At 51.1% G+C, this 18,524-nt stretch overlaps 1 protein-coding gene across 1 annotated transcript in view; it reads right to left on the bottom strand.

Annotated features, from left to right (window-relative positions):
• LOC103681999 (retinoic acid receptor beta-like) overlaps positions 1–14,264 on the bottom strand; it is a 31,820-nt gene extending 17,556 nt beyond the window's left edge. Inside the window, exons 1-3 of the mRNA XM_008711574.2 lie at positions 13,807–14,264; positions 12,975–13,105; positions 9,689–9,828 (exon numbers count right to left, since the gene is read on the bottom strand). Coding sequence (XP_008709796.2) covers positions 9,689–9,828; positions 12,975–13,105; positions 13,807–14,264 — 729 coding nt within the window. The remainder of the gene's footprint in view (positions 1–9,688; positions 9,829–12,974; positions 13,106–13,806) is intronic.
• Positions 14,265–18,524: the final 4,260 nt, after the last annotated feature.

The following is an 18,524-nucleotide window of genomic DNA, read 5'->3' as shown; positions in this document are numbered from 1 at the left end:
CTTACAGTCTGTTCTTATCAAAGGAATAAAGGGATCCCTTTAAACAAAAGTCAGAGCAAGTCACTGTACTGCTCAGAATTGCCAGTGATTTCTCATCTCAGACCAAAAGCCACAGTCCTTTCACTGGCCTGTGAGGCCCTCCCAGATCCGGCCCCTGCTGACTCCCTGGCTTCCCACTAGCCCCCAGCTCACTCCATCTCAGCCTCATGGGTCCCTTGCTATCTCTGAACAAGTGGGTATGCACCTGCCTCTGGGCCTTTGCACTGGCTGTTCCGTCCACCTGGGTTCCTGTTCCCCCAGCTACCCACATGATGCACTCCCTCATTCCTTCATGTCTTTGATCAAATGTCATCTACTCTTTGTTTTACAGGCCATCTTTTACAGTACTTGTCCCCTAACACACTATTGTTCCCTTATTTATACGGGGTCTTCTTGTCTCATTCTCCCCTGCTGTCTCCTCAGTGTCTAGAACAGTGCCTGGTCCGCGGCAGGCAGGGGCTCAATAAATATTTGTTCAATGAATCGATGAGGAATGACGTTCCCCCAAGTCCTTGCTTGTTCCAAGTGTCTCAGGACGAAGGCCATTCTGGGGATGAGGCGCTCCCACTGTGATCTAGGCCTGAGCAGGAAGACTCTGCGGCCCTTGGAGGCAGGCAGCGTGGAACTACCCAGTGAAAGGTGAGGCTCCCTGGGCCTGGCGGGAGGCCTCTGACAAATGTAAACAGTTCAGGGAAGGGAACTGTGCAACCCAGACGCATATCTTTAGTTTCTCACCTCAGTGAAAATCAGCCCAGAGAATGCATAAAACTAGCTTTTGTTTTGAATGCTGGGGAGGAAAGCGGGAAAGGAAAGTCTACGTAAGAGCTGCCACAGAAGGCCTTCAAAAGGTGGGTGCTGCCGTGCCGTCCACAGCACCCTCCGCAGAAGGCGGGCACGCATCCTCCAGATTTATTCTATTCCTTCCTCAAGGACCTTGGGAATACAGTACACTCGGGGGAACAGAAGATCAAGATGTGCGGCCGTTCGGGCTGTAATTAAATTTAATAGGCAGTTTATCCAGTTTGTAGGAAGATGACACGGAAGAGAGGGACAGCGAGGCGAGCTTACGGCGGGAAATCATTTTACAATGGAGTATCCATCTGGAAAAAAAGACATTGGCCCGACCCAGCGAGTGTGAACGAGACCTCCATCAGCATCGTATGAGCTTACTTCATCACACACTGGGCTGCGGGAGGGAAGCCTGTCGTACCTTCTATTAAAAATAATGCACAGCCGTCTTAATGGCATGTAAATCTAACTCACTATTATGCAAACCGAAGGGAAGAGGCAGTTAATAAAACACAAAATAACCTGGTGTTTTATTATACTGGTTGCTCGATTCATAGGCATGAGGCTGAAAATGGCTTATATATTATCTGCCAGCTGCAGCAAACGGAGAGCTCTGCTTGTTTGGGTCTGGAATGAAGGCGGTTACGGGGCGCACTGAGGGAAGTGTGGGTGTTCGGCAGCACTTCTGAAACTGGGGGAGGAGGAGAGTGAGAGGCTGGGGTCGGGGGGCGGGGAGGCCCTGGCAGGAGGCCGAGGAGCAGCCCCCACAGGGGAGGGGAGCCCCTCTCCAGGCAGGTGCCCCGCTCTGCCTTCCCACAGTGCTGCAAGGAGGGGAGCCCTGTGGAGGGCGCCACCCCGGGGCCATCTTTTGCAGCAGCACAGCCCAACCCCACTAAGAAATCCAATTATATGGCCATTTTTGTGACGCAAAGGGGATCCCTTTTCTGATTGCTGTTACTTCTAGAACAAGATCCATAAATGGAGACGGAATCATGAGTGACTCTGAAGTTCCTGTTTGTGGCAGCCACTGGATACTGCGGTGGTTGATACAGGGCTGCCCGTGGCTCCCTTTCCGTAACGAGGAAACGCAAACTCTTCCCAACAATAGTTAAGCTTCCCAGGGAATGCTGGGCGCATCTGCGGGGTGCCTTCTTCCCTTGACCACTGGACAGGCTGATGCCCTTTCGAGTTGTGTTTGCAGCCGGCTCTTGTCATCACATTCCATGTCTCCGTGGCACATATGTCTCGGGCCTCAACCCCCGGGGGCACGCCCCCTTTTGAGGGCTTCACAACCAGCTCCCTCTAATCCTCGCGGCACCCTCCGTCGGTAGGGGCTGCTCTCGCCCCACCTGGCTGGGGTGGAGGCTGAGGCCCAGAGAGGTTAAGTCACTCGTGCAAGACGCTCAGCCGTTGGGTGGAGGGCACGGGATCCACATCAGGCAACGTGGCGGCAGTATCCGCGCTCTGCGCCATTACACCCGATCACCCACCCTCTCGCTCCTGGGTCATCTCGTGTTCTGCTTCCTCCTGAACTTTCTGTCTTCTAGAGCCTGCGATTGCATTTGTGATCTCCCTCCTGGCTGGCAATGCTGGATGCTTCCAGGAGGTGGCTAAAAGATCCCCGGCATCATTATGAAGAGAATATTATGTGCCAGGCCAGCATCTCTCTGTGGTCAACAGACATGTATCTAGGCACTAGATAACATGGTCTTTGGAATGTACAAGCTGGGGTCCGTCCACCAGTGGGAGGAGGGAGGCATGGGGGCCCCCAGCACACTTTCAGCATTCTCTGTAGAACCCGAGGCACCCAGCAGGTGGGGAAGGGCAGCCGGGCAGCCATCCTGCAACTATGGTTGGAAAGACAGGCACTGTCTTCAAGGCATGGAGCAGCCCATGGGTGGAGAGGGCTCCGAGGAATGGGCCATGGGCAATGGGAAGGGGGAAGTAACAACGGTCTCAAAGGACCTCCCCAAGAGTTTCCAGGAAGTCTGGCTAGAAGCAAGCACAATATCCCTGAAGGTAATGTTTTAGGGGTGCTCCTGTACCCCCATTGCCTCAGATTCTGGGACCAACACATGAGACTGGAAGGGTCCCTCTGGACAGCTGCAGCTCTTTCATGGCTGGTGATCTCAGAGATTCAGGAACGCTGGCAGAGTGCAGGGGTACAGCCTTTGGAATATACCAGCTGCAGGGTGTAATCAGTCTTCCAGAGGATGTCTAGGAGATGTTAGATTTTGGGGTGGTCTCAGCTGCTCTGAAAGGCCACCAATGGCTTCTGGAACTCCAGGGGCACATCTAAGAATGAAGCAAAGCTCTGCCCTGCTTACCTGCCAAAGCCTCTGGCCAGGCACAGAGCAGCCGGGGCTCACCCTCTTGGCACTCTCCTGTCTAGAAACCTCACTTGGCTCTCTGTGGCTACTGTTCACATACCTATCCCAGCTCACAAAGTCCCCGCCAGCTAGCCCTGACCTGTCTCCTTGGGCTCTTTGTCCAGTCCCTCTTCTGCCAAACTCCATGGCATGCTCATGCTATTCCCTTGACCAAAAGTGTCTTTTCCTTTTTCCACCACCCAATAAGATCCGGGGAACGTAGCACAGTGCCTAGAGGGCATTTTTCACTAAAAGCCAAAGACTTGTTATGTGTACTGCCAGAGGCTCCTCTAAAACCTCACATATCATGTGACAACATTTGATTTTCAGCCAGACTTCACGAAAGAGCTGCAAGCACGGAAGGGTAAATGTCCGTGCACGCCAATTCCGTGCTCAGCAGGTGTTATGGGTTGAACCATGTACCTCTCCCCCCACTGCCACCGCCCAAGATATATTGAGGTCCTAATCCCCAGTAACCTCAGAACGTGACCCCATTTGGAAATGGGGACCTCAACCTAAAATGAGGTCATTAGGCAGGACTCGTCCTACTATGACTGGTGCCCTCATAAAGGGAAATCTGGACAGAGACAGACGTGCGTGGAGAGAGGATGGCACAGAAACACACAGGAGACGGCCATGGGAAGACAGAGGATCGGAGTGATGCTTCCACAAGCCGAGGAGAGCCAAGCACTTGCCAACCTCAGAAGCTAGAAGAGCCAAGGAAGGATTCTCCCCTAGAGCCGCGTGAGAGAGCACGGCCCTACTGACATCTTAATGTTGGGCTTCCGGCCCCGTGAGACAATAAACTGCTGTTGACTGAAGCCACCCGGTCTGCTGTACTTTGTTATGGCAGCCCTAGCAGACGAATGCAGCAGGGATACGGTACATGTGTGCTGGAAATCGAGAGAACGGTCTACGTGATACAGGCAGGGCAGGTATGTTTACTGGCAGGAAACAGGCTCACAGAAGATAAGAACCGGTTCAAGGTCAGCCAACTGGGAGGCGGCAGAATGGAGATTAGAACTCGGGCCTCGTGACGGTCCCCCAGCTCCCCCCACCCCACCAGGTGCATCTCTCCTGGGAGGCCGACCTCCTGAGTGTCAGGTTCTGATTCTCTGGCTGATGCCAGTGTTCGTTTTCTAGAATGAAAGCCAAGCCCGCAACGGTCAGAACTGCCCACAATATCCTTCCTTTTCTAAAGCACTCGTTTCCTGGAAAGTCTTTTGGAGGTTTAATGATTCTGTTGGTGGTCATTTTTCTGAGTAGATTAAAAGCTCCTTAAATCTCCAGAGCTCAACTTCACGAGCCCCTCGGAGGGCAGCTTCTGTCCCATCAAGCTCTGCAAGGTGACGAACAGCCACGCAAGGCAGAGCGGCGGGCGTGGGAGCAGGCAGCCCAGCCTGGGGTCGCGCTGCCTGGGGACTTGCCTCGCTGGCCCACCTGCCACTTCACTTTTCCAGAACCTGTGTGCATGGCTGGAGAACACAACAGTGTTCATAACGCAACTGAGGGGAGACCTGCCCATTTTGTACATCTCCCCGCCAGAAACTGTACAAGGAGCTCTGACACCGTCGTTTCACTTAACCTCCCCAGAAATCCCAAGACGTGGGTGCCACGCAAACCCCATGATACAGAGGAGGGGGCCAAGGCTCCTATGACAAGTCCAAGGTCATGCGATCTTAAGTAGCACAGGCAAGATTTGACCCTAGGTTTATGCACCCCGAAAACCCAAAAGACGCAGTTGCTGGGGTGGGACGTCCGGAAGCAGAGTAAATATCCTCGGAGCTGGGACGCTGCTTCCTCTGGTCTTGGAGACTCATCTGTCAACAGCCGCCGCCTTGCTTTCCACTTTCCCTGTGGAATCCCCCTTCCACGTGTCCTGGTTTGTGGAGGGTGGTCACTGGTTAGGAACCTTCCCAAAGAGTCCAGGTCTGAAGTTTGGAGGGGAGCGCCCTGCCCAGGCCTGGGGGTGGAGGGTAGTGCGGTATACGTTCCTGCCTCCCCACCCAGTCCTGCTGTCTCCGTGGGCCAGGCCATGTGTCCCAAATATACCCTAACTAGAAAAGAAAAGGGAAGTACTCTTTCAAAAGTCTGTAGGTGGGCGGCTAGCTGCCTTTTTAATTCCTCTCTGCCCACTTATTCCAAAGGCATCTGACAGGGAGGCCAGGCCAGTGAAGATGGCAGGAAGTTTCCTTGCAAGGAAGCAACTGCCTGTCTAAAAAAAGCTCTCTTTATAAAAAAAAAAAAAAAAAAAAATGCTCAACTCGGAACTAAGAGCTTGCCGAGAATGTGTTATGGCTGCTGTTATTTATTTATACCCCCACCTACTTCCAGAAAGGATTTGAAGCTGCTTACAATAAAAACTGAGCTAGATCTGTATACAAAGTAGAAATAAAGAAGAGAGTCGGATGAGAGACTGTATCAGAGCCGCCCTGATCCCACAAATGGGCAGTGTGCTTCTGGAAGGAGGTTGGCTGCCCTGTAGCTAAGGACGATCCTCTGGGGAGGGAAGCTGTATTTCCGTGTTCCTTGTGGGATCAAAAGAGGTGCAGAAAGGGGCGCCTGGGTGGTGCAGTCTGTTAAGTGTCTGACTCTTGGTTTCGGCTCAAGCCGTGATCTCATGGGCCGCGAGTTCGAGCCCTGCATCAGGCTCCATGCTCAGAACGAAGTCTGCTGGAGATTCTCTACCTCTGCTCCCCCCCCCCAATGTGCTCTCTCTCTCTCTCAAATAAATAAATCTTTTTTTTTTTTTTTTTAAAGGGAGGTGCAGAAAGGGAAAAGGTCCCAGGAAGCACTGGAGGAGGGGTGGGCAGGAGGTTTAGGAAGGGAAGGCAGCCAGTAAAGACCATCCCTGTGGGCCCCTGGCTCCTCTTGCTGGGGACCTCTGGGAAATGGTTGGGAGAAGGTAACCTCCCCAGGGGTAAGGAAGCTGGGGCATTCATCCACCAGCTTCTTTTTTTCTTGGGTGGGGGCTCCCCCAGGAGTGTCAGTGCCTCACACGTGAGCCCAGCAGATCTGGCAGCCAGCGAAAGCCCTCAGGCCAGGTCCCTGGGCCTTGCAGCATGAGCCATGGGACCTGGGGCGCAAGGGAAGGCGGCAGAGGCCCCGGTGAGGCTGGCCAGATTCTGTGGCTGCCTTTTGGGATGGGAGGGAGCTGTGTTGACTAACAGTGGGCAGGCTGTCCTGAAGGAGCGTTTTGGTCCCAGGCCCTGTAGGAAGCCAGCCCACACCAGGGCGTGCGTTCCAGGTGGAGGCAATGCTATGCCTTGGGTTTGCCCAGCCCTACCCTGGAGTAGAGTGGTCCATTTCATCTGGTTATCAGGTGAGTCAGGGCCTGGCGGACTGCCTCGGTCACACTAAGAAAGCCCCACCTGAGGAAGACCGGAGGAGACCCCTGATACTGTAGCAAATGTGTCTCACCTCATCACCTGGCTCCAAAGCTTCCACTTCCAGGAAGCCCTCCTGGCTCTGACTGTTCTCTTTTACTCTGCCTTTTCTGGAGCTAACGGTTTGATTTAGTCCTGGATAACAGCCACCCCCTCCTAACCAGATGCCCAATGGCTCCTGCTTCCATTCAGCCTTGTTAACCACACCCTTGAGGTAGCCTGGGTATGGTGTGGCTAAAAGGGCTGTCCCTGGACTCAGTCCATTCATGTTCAAGTTCCACTTATTGGCTATGAGACATGGGGCACATTATTTGGACTTTCCACACCCCAGTTTACTCATCTGTAATATGGAAGCAACGATACCCACTTTATCATGTCCTGCAAGGAGTCAAAGAATGAATATTTAGAGTACTTAGTATAGTCCCTGGTACATAGTAAATGCTCAGTAAATACTAGCTGTAATAATAGTGGTGATGACAATAACAAAGACTCCTGATTACAAAACATCTCTTGCTCTCCATTATTTACAGATTAAAATACAAATTCCTCAGTCAGAGTTCAAGACTCTGCAAGGCTATTTCTTTCTTTTTTTTTTTTTTTTTAAGATTTATTTTAGAAAGAGTGCGTGCAGGGGGAGGGGCAGAGGGAAAGGGAGAGAGAGAGAGAGGATCTCAAGCAGACACTCCCCCCACCCCCCAGCATTCACGTCCACTGAGTGGAGAGCCTGATGAGGGGCTCGATCTCATGACCCTAAAATCATGAGCTAAAATCAAGAGTCAGACGCTTAACTGACTGAGCCACCCAGGCGCCCCTGCAAAGCTATTTCTGCTTCCCACTCATTCCCAACACAGTCCAACCATCTCCCTCACTTCCTTCTGTCCTTTCCCCTGGGCCCATATGGCCTCAGTTGATTTCTTGATTTCTTAGGTCAGGACGCACGTGCCTGGATACTTAGCCCCAAACAGTGAACAGCTGGCAATCAGAAATATTTCTACAAAGAATAAATGATATGCTGCTCGGCACTTGTTATTAGTCATCTAAGTTCTCCGTAGTGTCTGATGCGCCTGACACGGGGCCTGGCCCCCGGAGTGTCAGTTCACACCCAGTGAGTGGATGCGTGGTACACGGTGCGCCGGCCACACCACTGTCGTGAAGGTGTGTCCAGCTCCCATCACAGAAGCTTCTCATGAATTCATTTTTCTAACCATTTTATCTCATCCCCATTCTACAGATGGGAAAAAGGGAGGCTGGGCAAGTTAATACCTTGCGCACAGTCACCGGGCTGACGGTGGCGGAGCAGGACGTAAGCCACATTCCTCTGCTTCTAGCGCCCTTGCTCTTGATAAAAGGCATCACCCTCCACCGCCTCTTGGTTCATGGGCCTGCTTTACCTCCTGGGTTACAACAAAAGCTCCTTTATGGTGTCCAGCCTTGTCCTGCTCTGTGTCTGCTCGGGGCTAGCGGTTACCAAGCTCAGTGGGGGCCTGTCCGTTGAATCAAGCCCTCACCTCAGCCTGGCAGAGTAGGTCAACAGCATGGGCGGGTGAAGCACACCGATTGTCTCTCCTTCTCCTTGACACCAAGGGCCTGGCTGGGCCCCAGAAGGTCATCCTGGACCTGGCTACTCCAAGTCCAGGTCACGGCGCCTGCTCTGTGGAGCACGGTCTGCAGCCCGGCCGCAGCAGCATCTCCCATAAGCTTGTTAGAAATGTGCCCACCACCCCTGGCCCCCATCCCCACCCCCGCCGAGGCTGCTGTGTCAGAGCCTGCAGCTCCCCATGACTGCCAGGTGCCTCCGAAGTGAGCACACAGAAGTCTGCGGAGCCCTGCTCTAGGTTCTTCCTCTGCGTCCCGAGCTGGCCTTCGGCTCGGCACGGTTAGCTCTGCTGCCCCCCACCACGCAGCCTCTGCACCCCGGCAGCTCGGGCTCACCTGAGATGCCACCCCAGCAGGTTCTAGTGCCAATCCACATGGCAAACTCTCTGCACCTGCTCCCAGTTACCGGTCCCATTTTACAGAAAAAGCCGTGGCAGCAACACCCAAATGCATGACGGTGAGCCCCCCCAGCAGCTTCCCAGCCCTGGTGCTCCCTGTCCTCATTCTTTTGGCATCAACATTTCATCTCTGGATCTTCAGGAGCTTTCATCCTATTCTTTTTCTGCATGCCAGACACCAAACCAGCAAATGGGATAATCTGGATTATTTTAAAAGTACATTTACCAGCATTTTAGGCAAGCAACGTAAGTTACTTAAGGAGGCCAGAATAGCATTCTAGTTATATTCATTCATTCATTCATTCATTCATTCATTTATTCATTCATTCATTCAACAAATACTTCCTAAGTGCCTACTGTGTGCCGCGCACTGCGAATTGACGTCAACGCACATAATACATGCAAAAACCAGTTTAAAAAATGGAAGTACCTCACGTGTCTCCAGCGACATACCCCAGACCAGTCAACACATGACACCAACCCTTGATCCCACATCTTCTCCCTCCTAGCTTCTCTTTATTTCGACCCATAGTGAAAGCCATTTCTAATGGAGCTCTGGGGAGCACGGTGGGACCTCCCACCTCCCCAGGGAGGAGTCACACCTGGGCTTTTTCCAGGCTTCTCTCAGAGGGCCCCCATAATGTCGGTTGGACCCTACAGCTGGATGGGTGTTTTGAAAACCCTGCCCCGCGCCCCCGCTAGGTCCCTGCTGGGCTCTGTACTCCTGTGACAGCTCACTGGTTTTACATGTCTCCCTCACCAGACTGTATGTCCCTGCGAGCAGCAACCTTGCCTTAGTCACTCATGTCGCCGGTGCCCTGCACACCAGCCTGGCACATAACGAGTGCTCAGTTTGGTTTGTGAGTGGTAGCACGCATGCCTGAATGGGTCAGAGGACACACTCATGCTGCTCAGTGACTTTCCGAAGACTGCCACATGGAGGGGGGTGGCCGCTGTGGTGTCCCACTCAGCCCACACGCATGTCTTGGGCCAAATTTTGGTGGGCGTCCGCTCCGGGTCCAGGGCCAGGAAAGAGGGAAGACGGGAGCAAGCAGGGACGCGAGGGCCCGCAGCCACCCTCCCCGCCGCCTGGGGTGGAAGCGTCTCTTACCGTGGTGTATTTACCCAGCTGGCAGAGGGAGGGGAAGGTTTCCTGGTGGGCTTTGCGGATCTTCTCTGTGAGATCGTCCAGCTCCGCCGTCATCTGCTTCGAAGGCTCCTTCTTCTTCTTGTTCCTATCATTCCTGACAGCTGGAAAGGAGAGAGAAGGCAAATCAGGGGTCACTAATGGCCGGGGCTGCACTGCCTGAGCTGGAAGTTTCCATTTCCTGGTGCTGCCTAGACCCACTTGACACTTGGAACAGGAACAGTGGGAAAAGGTGCCATAAACACAGCTCCCAAGGAGAGAGGTTTGGTGGCCAGAAGGGCCAGGCAGAAAGGAAAGTTTGTCTTTCTGTGCGTGCACCTGCCAACCCACTCTTAAAGAGAGGTGAGGCTCACCCAGAAGGCTGACGGCCTCTCTCTGCTCGGACTTTCTATGTGGACTGGTCCTGCAAGAGAGGATTTTTCCAAGCACATCCCCCTCGTTCCAGAGGAGATGGCCCAGGGACCATTACAAGGGAACCACTTCGGCCTGGGAGACGCGTCATTGAACAAAACCTTTGCTGCATCATAATTCGTGACTCCTGGCTAAGCTTTCTGGGTTTTGCTGCTGTTGTTCAGTTTTCTGAATTAACTGACACTTTTGAAGAGATTCATCCTAAAGGTGATGGGATGATGATTTTTGTCCCTTCATGCTTTTCTGCTTCCTAGACCTTTGGTATTAGTCATATAGTCTTTTATTATTTATACATCTCATATTACACATTATATACATTATATATAAAATATATATGAAATATTATTTATTGTTATAAAAAGTTATTTTAAAATAATAATCTATGCATTATGAGTCCTCGGCCTGAAAAACAATTTGTCTATTCAATATTCACTTATTCATCTGTAGCTGCTCGACTCCGAGTCTTGTCCAGCCCACTGGCCCTGCCGCAGGTGTGTGTCTTTGCCTCGGCTGAGCTTGGCGCTAGACAGAGTCAGGCCCCAGGGCTCAGGGCTGTGGAAGCCCATGCTTCCCCTCACAGCACGGAGCTCTCAGATGACTTCAAACTGAGTGTAATGCAAGGCTCTGGCCCCTAGTGAGGATCTCCTGGGGAAGGAAACTGAAACCCAGAGAGGCCAACAGGTAAAAACTAGACCATGCCAGCCCTTCCGGGGAGTCCACATTCCCCAGGGACCCAGGGGTTGCCAGGCTGGACACCACCTGGCCGTGTATGCCACCACCATGACCTAGGAATCTGTGTTGCAAAATTACCCAGGTCATAATCCGATCTGCCCTAAGAGGATTTGGCCTCATTGCCTCCCTGAGAGCACCCAGGGTGATCTGAGAAGTCGCAGCTCTCTGCGTCTACACTGCGAGGATCCCGAGGCCCTGCATGGGGGAGGAGCTGAGGGCAGAGTAAAAGGCAGGCATGGGGAGGGCAGTAAGGTGCAAGGAAACAGCTGGGAACTCATGGTACTTAACAACCCTAGTGTCTGTATAAGTCACTGACACTGGACTAGGAGGGAGAGCAGTCCTTGAGAATATTCACATTTCTTGAGTATCTTAAGCATTTTACTGGGAACTGTGTCCACAGTATCTCACTTCATCCCCTTATCAGGCAGGTGATTTTAAACTCACTTTACAGATGAACAAACTGAGCATCAGATAGACCAAAGAATGTTTACACAGTTGCCAAATGCTTTCTTCACTTGGACTTACTCATTCCTAAGGGAGCGGCCATGTTTGAGAAGAAAACAATAACTCTCCAGATTAGTTTCTTCCCCCAGGACTCTGCAACGACACTGTTCTTTGGCTCAGAACATTTCCAGATCTAAGGTGAGTGGGTAAAGATAGTGTGAAGTAACTCAGCCTCTAATGTATTCCTTTCCAGGGCAGACTGGCCAAGTGCCCAGACCATTCCTAGCAGGTGCAGGACATGGGGTGAAGGGAGCATATGGTCGAAAGCAGTTAGAACGTGAAGAATACAGTCAGCAAAGGGAGACAATGAGAGAGGAAGAGGGGAGCTCACAGCCACAGAGATGCCCCGGCAGCTCTGCTCAAGGACAGAGTCTGGGTCCACGAGGGAAGGCTGTGGCCGGAAGCCTTGTGTGAGAGCACCATGGACTCTCAGCGCACGTTAGCTGCCCCCTCCTTTCCTGGCTCCTGTCCACGACCCTGTTTGTTAGCTAGCACAAAAGTTGTATGTAAGCAGCAAGGGTCCTTCTGAAACAGAGCCCCAAGGAAAACAGTCTGGCAGTTCCTTGAAAAGCTAAACATAGAGTTACCATATGATCCAGCAATCCCATTTCTGGGTCCACCCAAGAGAACAGAAAATAAATGTTCATGCGGAACGCGCTCACCCGTGTTCCCAGCGGCGCTATTCAGAGGAGCCCCGCAGTGGAGACAACCCACATGCCCATCAACTGATGAATGGATACCCAAATGTGGGGCATCCACCCAATGGAACAGTCTTGGCCACACAGGGAGTGAAGTACTACACACATGACAACATGGATGAGCCCGGACAACGTCAGGCTCCGTGAAAAATGCCAGTCACAAAAGGCCCCATACTGTGAGGTTCTATTCGTGAGATGTTCAGAGAAAGCAGATTCATACACAGAAGGAAGATCGGTGGTTGCCAAGGGCTGGGGCGCGTGGAAGATAGGAAGTGACGGCTCACGGGCATGGGGTTTCTTTGTAGGGAGATGAAAATGTTCTGGAATGAGGCAGTGGTAATGGCTGTACAACCTTGTGAACATACTACAAACCACTGAACTGACCACTTTAAAAGGATGAATGTTACGCTATGTGAATTATATCTTAACATCAGAGTAACAAAAACCCAGACCCCTGAGGGAGGTCACAAGCCACTGAACACTAGGAACTGCTCTGACTAGAATCAGAAGCCAAGATGGCACCTTTGACCACTGAACACAGCAGCGGCAGTAATGCTACTTACTGACTGCTTCGCACGGGCCAGCCATCACCATAAGTGACATAAGAATTCTAGTTCCCTAAATTCCACAGTGAACCGGATGAGGGAGGCATTAAAATTCCACTTCTACACTCTCAAAGCTTGAGGCCCAAGATCCCCGTTGGAAAGTGGTCAAGCCAAGACATCAGCGGGATATATGGAAAAGCAGAGGGAGGAACCGCACGCACACACAATTACCCAGAATCCCATCCTCAGGCACGTCTGGAGGACCTGCGCCCGCGCTTCTCAGCGTTCTGCTTCTCCATCCCCCATCCACCCGCAGCCTCCTGGAAAACTCACGTGAGAAAACAGAGCCCCAGGGGTTACCTGCAGGGGACCAGTGTGGGGCAGGGGGTGACACAGGTGCTGCAAACGGGCCGGGGCTCCACCGCTGTCCCAGGGGATTCGGCCCCTCTCGGATGGCAGCAGCATCCTCCCTGAGACACGTGGACGCCCCGCTAGGTGGGAAACAGTGCGTCTATTGTAAGGGCTTCTGCAGGCTGGTCACACGGGAGGGAGAATTTCAGGCCCTCCCACGTGGAAACGGTGGCCCGAACACCGAGGGTCTGTGGGCTTTCCCGTGAGGCCCACGGCTGCAAGTGGCAGCGATGCTTCCGAAAAAGCCGCCTGGTAGCGGCCCCAAACGAGCAGATGGACTCGTTTGTTCCTTCCCTGTCTGTCCATTCACTCGTTCGGATATTTTTTGAGCATCTAGTATGTACCATCTGCTGCAGGGATGAAACAACGCCGAGCCACACAGATGGCTGCCGCCACCACAGAACTCACTCACGGGGACAGACAGGCAGTAATCACATAACAGCAACAGGAGCAGTAATAATACCGGCGTCGTTATTATGCTGTGCGCTGTGACTCACGCTGGAGTGGTGTTCTAATAGCGGAGGTGTTCATTACAGCTACCAGAGCGGCAACAGGGCCCACCCAGAAGCCTTCTCTTCTTATGAGGCCATTCGACAACCTGCGAGGGAAGTGTCCTTATCATGCCCGTTTTGCAGATGAGAACATTAAGGCACAGAGAGCTAAGTCGCCTGCCCGAAGCCGTGCATACCGTAAATGACGTAGTGGGGATCTGAACTCAGAAGACCTGGCACCAGGGCCCTCACTCGGAACCCCTGTGCTCTGTCATAGCACTCACACTCACGGTCCCGCCACACGGTGAGGGCCGAGAAGGATGCCGTATGTGTATGACGGGCGTGTGCGCATAGGGGCAGGGGGTGGGGGGGGCACTGACCCAGGATGCTGGGGAAAGGGGAGGCGAGTTGCGAGGAGGGATAGGAAGGTAGGTGGGGGGCCTGGGGAGCCTGGGCTGTGCAACTGATGCTCAGCCGGCCCCAAAGGCTGCGTGTGATGCTGGTGGCTGGCTTCCTCCTCCAGGCGGACGGAGGTGATGCCGGCAGCTAGGCCCACCAACATACCTGTGACGGACCTGGGGGTGGACCAGCTGCTTTCAGGCAGAGTGCATCCCTGGGAAGGCGTGGGCAGTGGGACAGGGGGCACACAGGTCACCTCTGCATCACAGCCCCACTCTAAGGTGGGCGCCAAACACTGTTCCACACAGCCCTCCCCTCCCAGCCCGAATATCTGGAAGGCAAAGGTCATAGTTTGTCTCTCTTTCCCCAGGGCCTAACACAGTGTCTGGCCCACAGTGGGGGCTCAAAGCTGTTTTGTGAAGGACAAGGGGAACACGTGCCTAAGTGTGGAGTTTGGTCAGCTGTCAGGGCCTCTGTGTGCAACACAGAACTCACCTGAGCCTCTTCCTTCCAGAAATTAAAGGCCTCATCACCACCTCCGGGCCGGCAGGGGATTCATGGGCCACTCTCTGCCCCCAGAAGCATGAGCCAGCAGCCTGATCAAGCAGGTGGGGCATCCAAAGGGTCACGGGCATGATTTACACACCTGGGAGAAGCGGGCCTGATGTCGGCAAAGCGCTTCTTGGACGCAAGGTGCTCCATAAAATATCAAGTATTCTGCTTGTGAGGGCCAAGTGCTACAAATCAGATTTGGTGGCATAAAAGTAACATATTTACGATCCACTATCATATTGCAAATGAAATGAATGTAATAAAAGTGTCACTTATACAAATACCTCTGATGTACGGATCTCGACCTATGAATATGAAAACAGACACCCAAGCACTTTTATTTGAATGTCTAATCATGGAAATAAATGAAGTCATGTTCATTTTAATGTGTGCACTTGTGCATGTATCTAGAATATTGATTTCCGCGCACACAATAAAACTGTAATGCAGGAAACATGCAAAAGATGTGGATTTCACTTGGATTCAGGAAGAGATGAAAATAACACTTCACTAAAAATTCCTTGACGTCAAAAAAAAAAAAAAAGAAGGGAGAAGAAGAAGAAAAGGGGAAAAGGGAAATATAATTGACAGTGTTTTTGTCCATAAAGTTCTCTACATTCAGTTTAGCAAAGGAAACATAACGGTCTTTATTCTTGCTCGAATATTAAAGTCTGGAATTCGTTCACCTTGACTCTTCACCTTGCTAACTACGGGAATAATGGGTCACAGTTGGTGATTTGAGCTATCTGGTTGCCCCATGTGGGGGAGAGCCTGTAACTAACACACCAATACCTTCAAAGAAAACCACAAAAATAGAGTTTAATCTTAGTTTAAAAATAATTTTCTGAACTCGTTAGGTCAATGAACTGTAAACGAATGGACTTGAAGCAGGTGAATCTATGATGTACAGAGACATACTTTCCCATAATTTCAGGATCTGGGGGTTGGCGCTCAAGCTCAGAGCACAGCAGGTCCCACAGTAGCGTTGAGTGGAGTTGGGTGAGCGAACACTCCCTCAAGATCAGAATCTCCTTCAAGTTGGAGGCTCCGCCTTGCTCCTAATACAGCACTCGTGTCATCAGTGCTAGCAGACGTTTGAACGCATACACAAAGAAAGGAGGTTAGTGAACGAGGCTGCCGCTAAGGGTCCCGGTCAGTGACCAGACACATGCCTTTCCGAGGTGGCTGAGGGCAGGGCACCATGAGCGTATGTTCCGTGAATGCAGTCCTGTGACTGGACGGCTCCAGAGCGCGGGGCAGCAGCACTGTGGGCAAGGACTTGCAAAGCCGATGTGGCCCCCTCCCCCACAAGTGCAGAGCGTAAGGGATGGCCTAGCTTTCACAGGGCCAGTAACAGAGCAGGGAGCATACTTAGAATTTTTTCAGAATATTAAATGTTCAAGTCATGGGGGAAATAGTCTGGACATAGCATTCTGAGAGTTTAACAAGGATCTACCAGCCTAGCTCAGCTTCTTAGAGTTATTCAAAGCACTTACAGAAAATCCCTGAAATATCAGAATGTACCAAAGCCAAATACCTCTTTCTAGTTACAGTGGTGTATTACACTAACAAAACTTCCAAAACAATTTTAAACACATTTTCCTCTCACTGGCTGCTTTTAGATATGGAGATTTTGGCGCCTCTCAAGTGGAGACCCTTTCCTTTATCTTTTTTTTTTTTTAAAGATTTTATTTATTTATTCGACAGAGATAGAGACAGCCAGCGAGAGAGGGAACACAAGCAGGGGGAGTGGGAGAGGAAGAAGCAGGCTCCCAGCGGAGGAACCTGATGTGGGGCTCGATCCCATAACGCTGGGATCACGCCCTGAGCCGAACGCAGACGCTTAACCGCTGTGCCACCCAGGAGCCCCTCCTTTCCTTTATCTTTTATTTCCAAATACTTTCTTCTTCCTCTGTCTGGCCTGCCGTGGGCAGCCCTGCTGTGGCTATATTCCTTTCCGGGCAGGCCCCGCGTGGTGGCAAGAGATTTGGAATTTAGAGGGTCTGTTACAAGTGACAGATCCTTTCCTTCGGACAAGAGTCTTATATGAACTATAGGAAACAGCCAAAGTTCAACTCCAGAGATGAGGGACAAGAAAACAATCCTGCATGATGTTTAAAAGCAGCATCTTTGACAACGAGCAGTAGAGAAAGTGCGGCGTGCATCTGAGAAGCCTTCCTTCATCACCAGTGGAACTTTTTCCTACGTTTTCTCCCGCTGCAATGGGCTACTTACTATCAGTGGCGGCTTTCCCTAAATCCTGTCCATGGGAGGCGGATGTGTCCTTGGCTTCGTGCTTGCGGCAGAGCTATCCCACACGATGGGGGCTGAGATGAAGGTCTTAACTTAGAGAAAGGAGAGTTCAGCATCTATTCTCATAAGCCGTATCATGGGCAGCAAGTTCTTTGTTATATCAGGCTGAAGTTCACAGTGTGGAAGTTTGCTGAAGTTCAATGTGCCCTGGTGTATCTGAAAGACCGTGTGGTCATGTTTTTTGTTTTTAACTTCATCAAAATGCAGGCAGTCTCAGATTCAGGAATTTATCATTTTAAAGTCAGGATCCATACATCTAGGGTAAATGACTGAGCAGAGATCCAGGCAGATGGACTGCCTTTCAAAGGAGTATCTGACTGTGGGGTGGGGGATGACAAAAAGAAATTTCCCAGCGGCAGACTGTTCCAGATAAACCTGTATCCTGCTCTGTGTCATATAGATTCTTCATGGCAAGTTACAGGCTTTCAAATATCAAACAACAATCTTTACCACGATAAATTCTAATGGTCAAAATTTTCATCCCTATTGTTCTCTAAACCCAATTAATTTTCAGAAAATGAATTGCAGTTCTCCTTGACATTCTTATATTTTCCCTCTTAAAACGTTTTTTTACAATCGAGATGCGGTACTTTACTTAGCCTGCAGAAAACTCTGAGAAGGAGGCTCAGCGATTCCTCTTGGGGAGGATTCCTCTTGGGGAGGATGACCCTTTGATAAACCCTGTACAACTGGAGGGTCGGGAGGTTCTGGAATGCCTGGAAATGGGGGCCATGTTTGCAAGTGCTTTGACCACGAAGACGGCCCTCATCCTCTGTGTCTCCCTCTTACGCCCCATTTGCACTGACTTTGCAGCTCTTCCCATCAAGAGGTGGAGACCATTCCACAGCCCACGTATCTGGGATGGCTCGTGACTCGCTTTAACCAACAGAACGCAGTGGTAGTAATGTTATACCATTTCCAAGCCTAGACATCAAGAGATCTTTGCACGCTTCTGCCTGTTCCTCTTAGAACCTCATCACTGTGTGTGTGAACAAGTCTGGGCTAACCTGCTGGAAAATGAAAGACCATGCGGAGAAGAGCCCAATCAGTCCAGCTAAGACTGTCTGAGATCAATCTAGAGCCAACCTGCCTGGGAACCTGGGAGAGCATTCAGGCAAGATGAGCAGAATTGCTTACCCAATCTGAAGCTGACCCTAGGCTCATGAGAGAGCCCAGTGAACCCAGAAGTACCACCCAGCTGATCGATAGTTTGGCAAGCAATAATAAATGCTTATTGTTTCAAGCCACTGAGCTTTGGGGTGGTTTGTTATACAGCAATAGCTAACTGACACATTCTGTGTGAAGAGTGTTTCTACAACAACAGCACATGCCCACATGCTCTTTTGCCTCATGGTATCTCTGAATCAATGGTTGCTTTTATTCAGTGGTTAAGGCAAGAAAGAAGACAATTTGTCTTTCCTCCAACTCAAGATTCAAGATCCTACCGACATCTTTTACCACACACAGAAGTTAGGAAATTATTCTCCATGGTCTTAAATAACATGAAAGGTACACTGGACAAGTGGGAAGGACTGGGTTAAAATTTCAGAGGCTTGTATTTAGTTATCATTTACTACCTGTGCAAACTCAGGATAGTCTCTAAATGTCCCCAAGCCTCAGTTTTCTCATCTGAAAAATGGGGACATACATTTTTTCCATCACATAAAGGATTGTTACATATATTCAGATATGTAAATAATTGCAACACATTGTAATATGTACCAAAATAGTAGGAGCCCCACAC

Source organism: Ursus maritimus, unplaced genomic scaffold, assembly GCF_017311325.1.
Source record: "Ursus maritimus isolate PB19 unplaced genomic scaffold, ASM1731132v1 scaffold_20, whole genome shotgun sequence".
NCBI lineage: Eukaryota > Metazoa > Chordata > Mammalia > Carnivora > Ursidae > Ursus > Ursus maritimus.
This window is presented reverse-complemented; position numbering and strand designations above follow the sequence as displayed.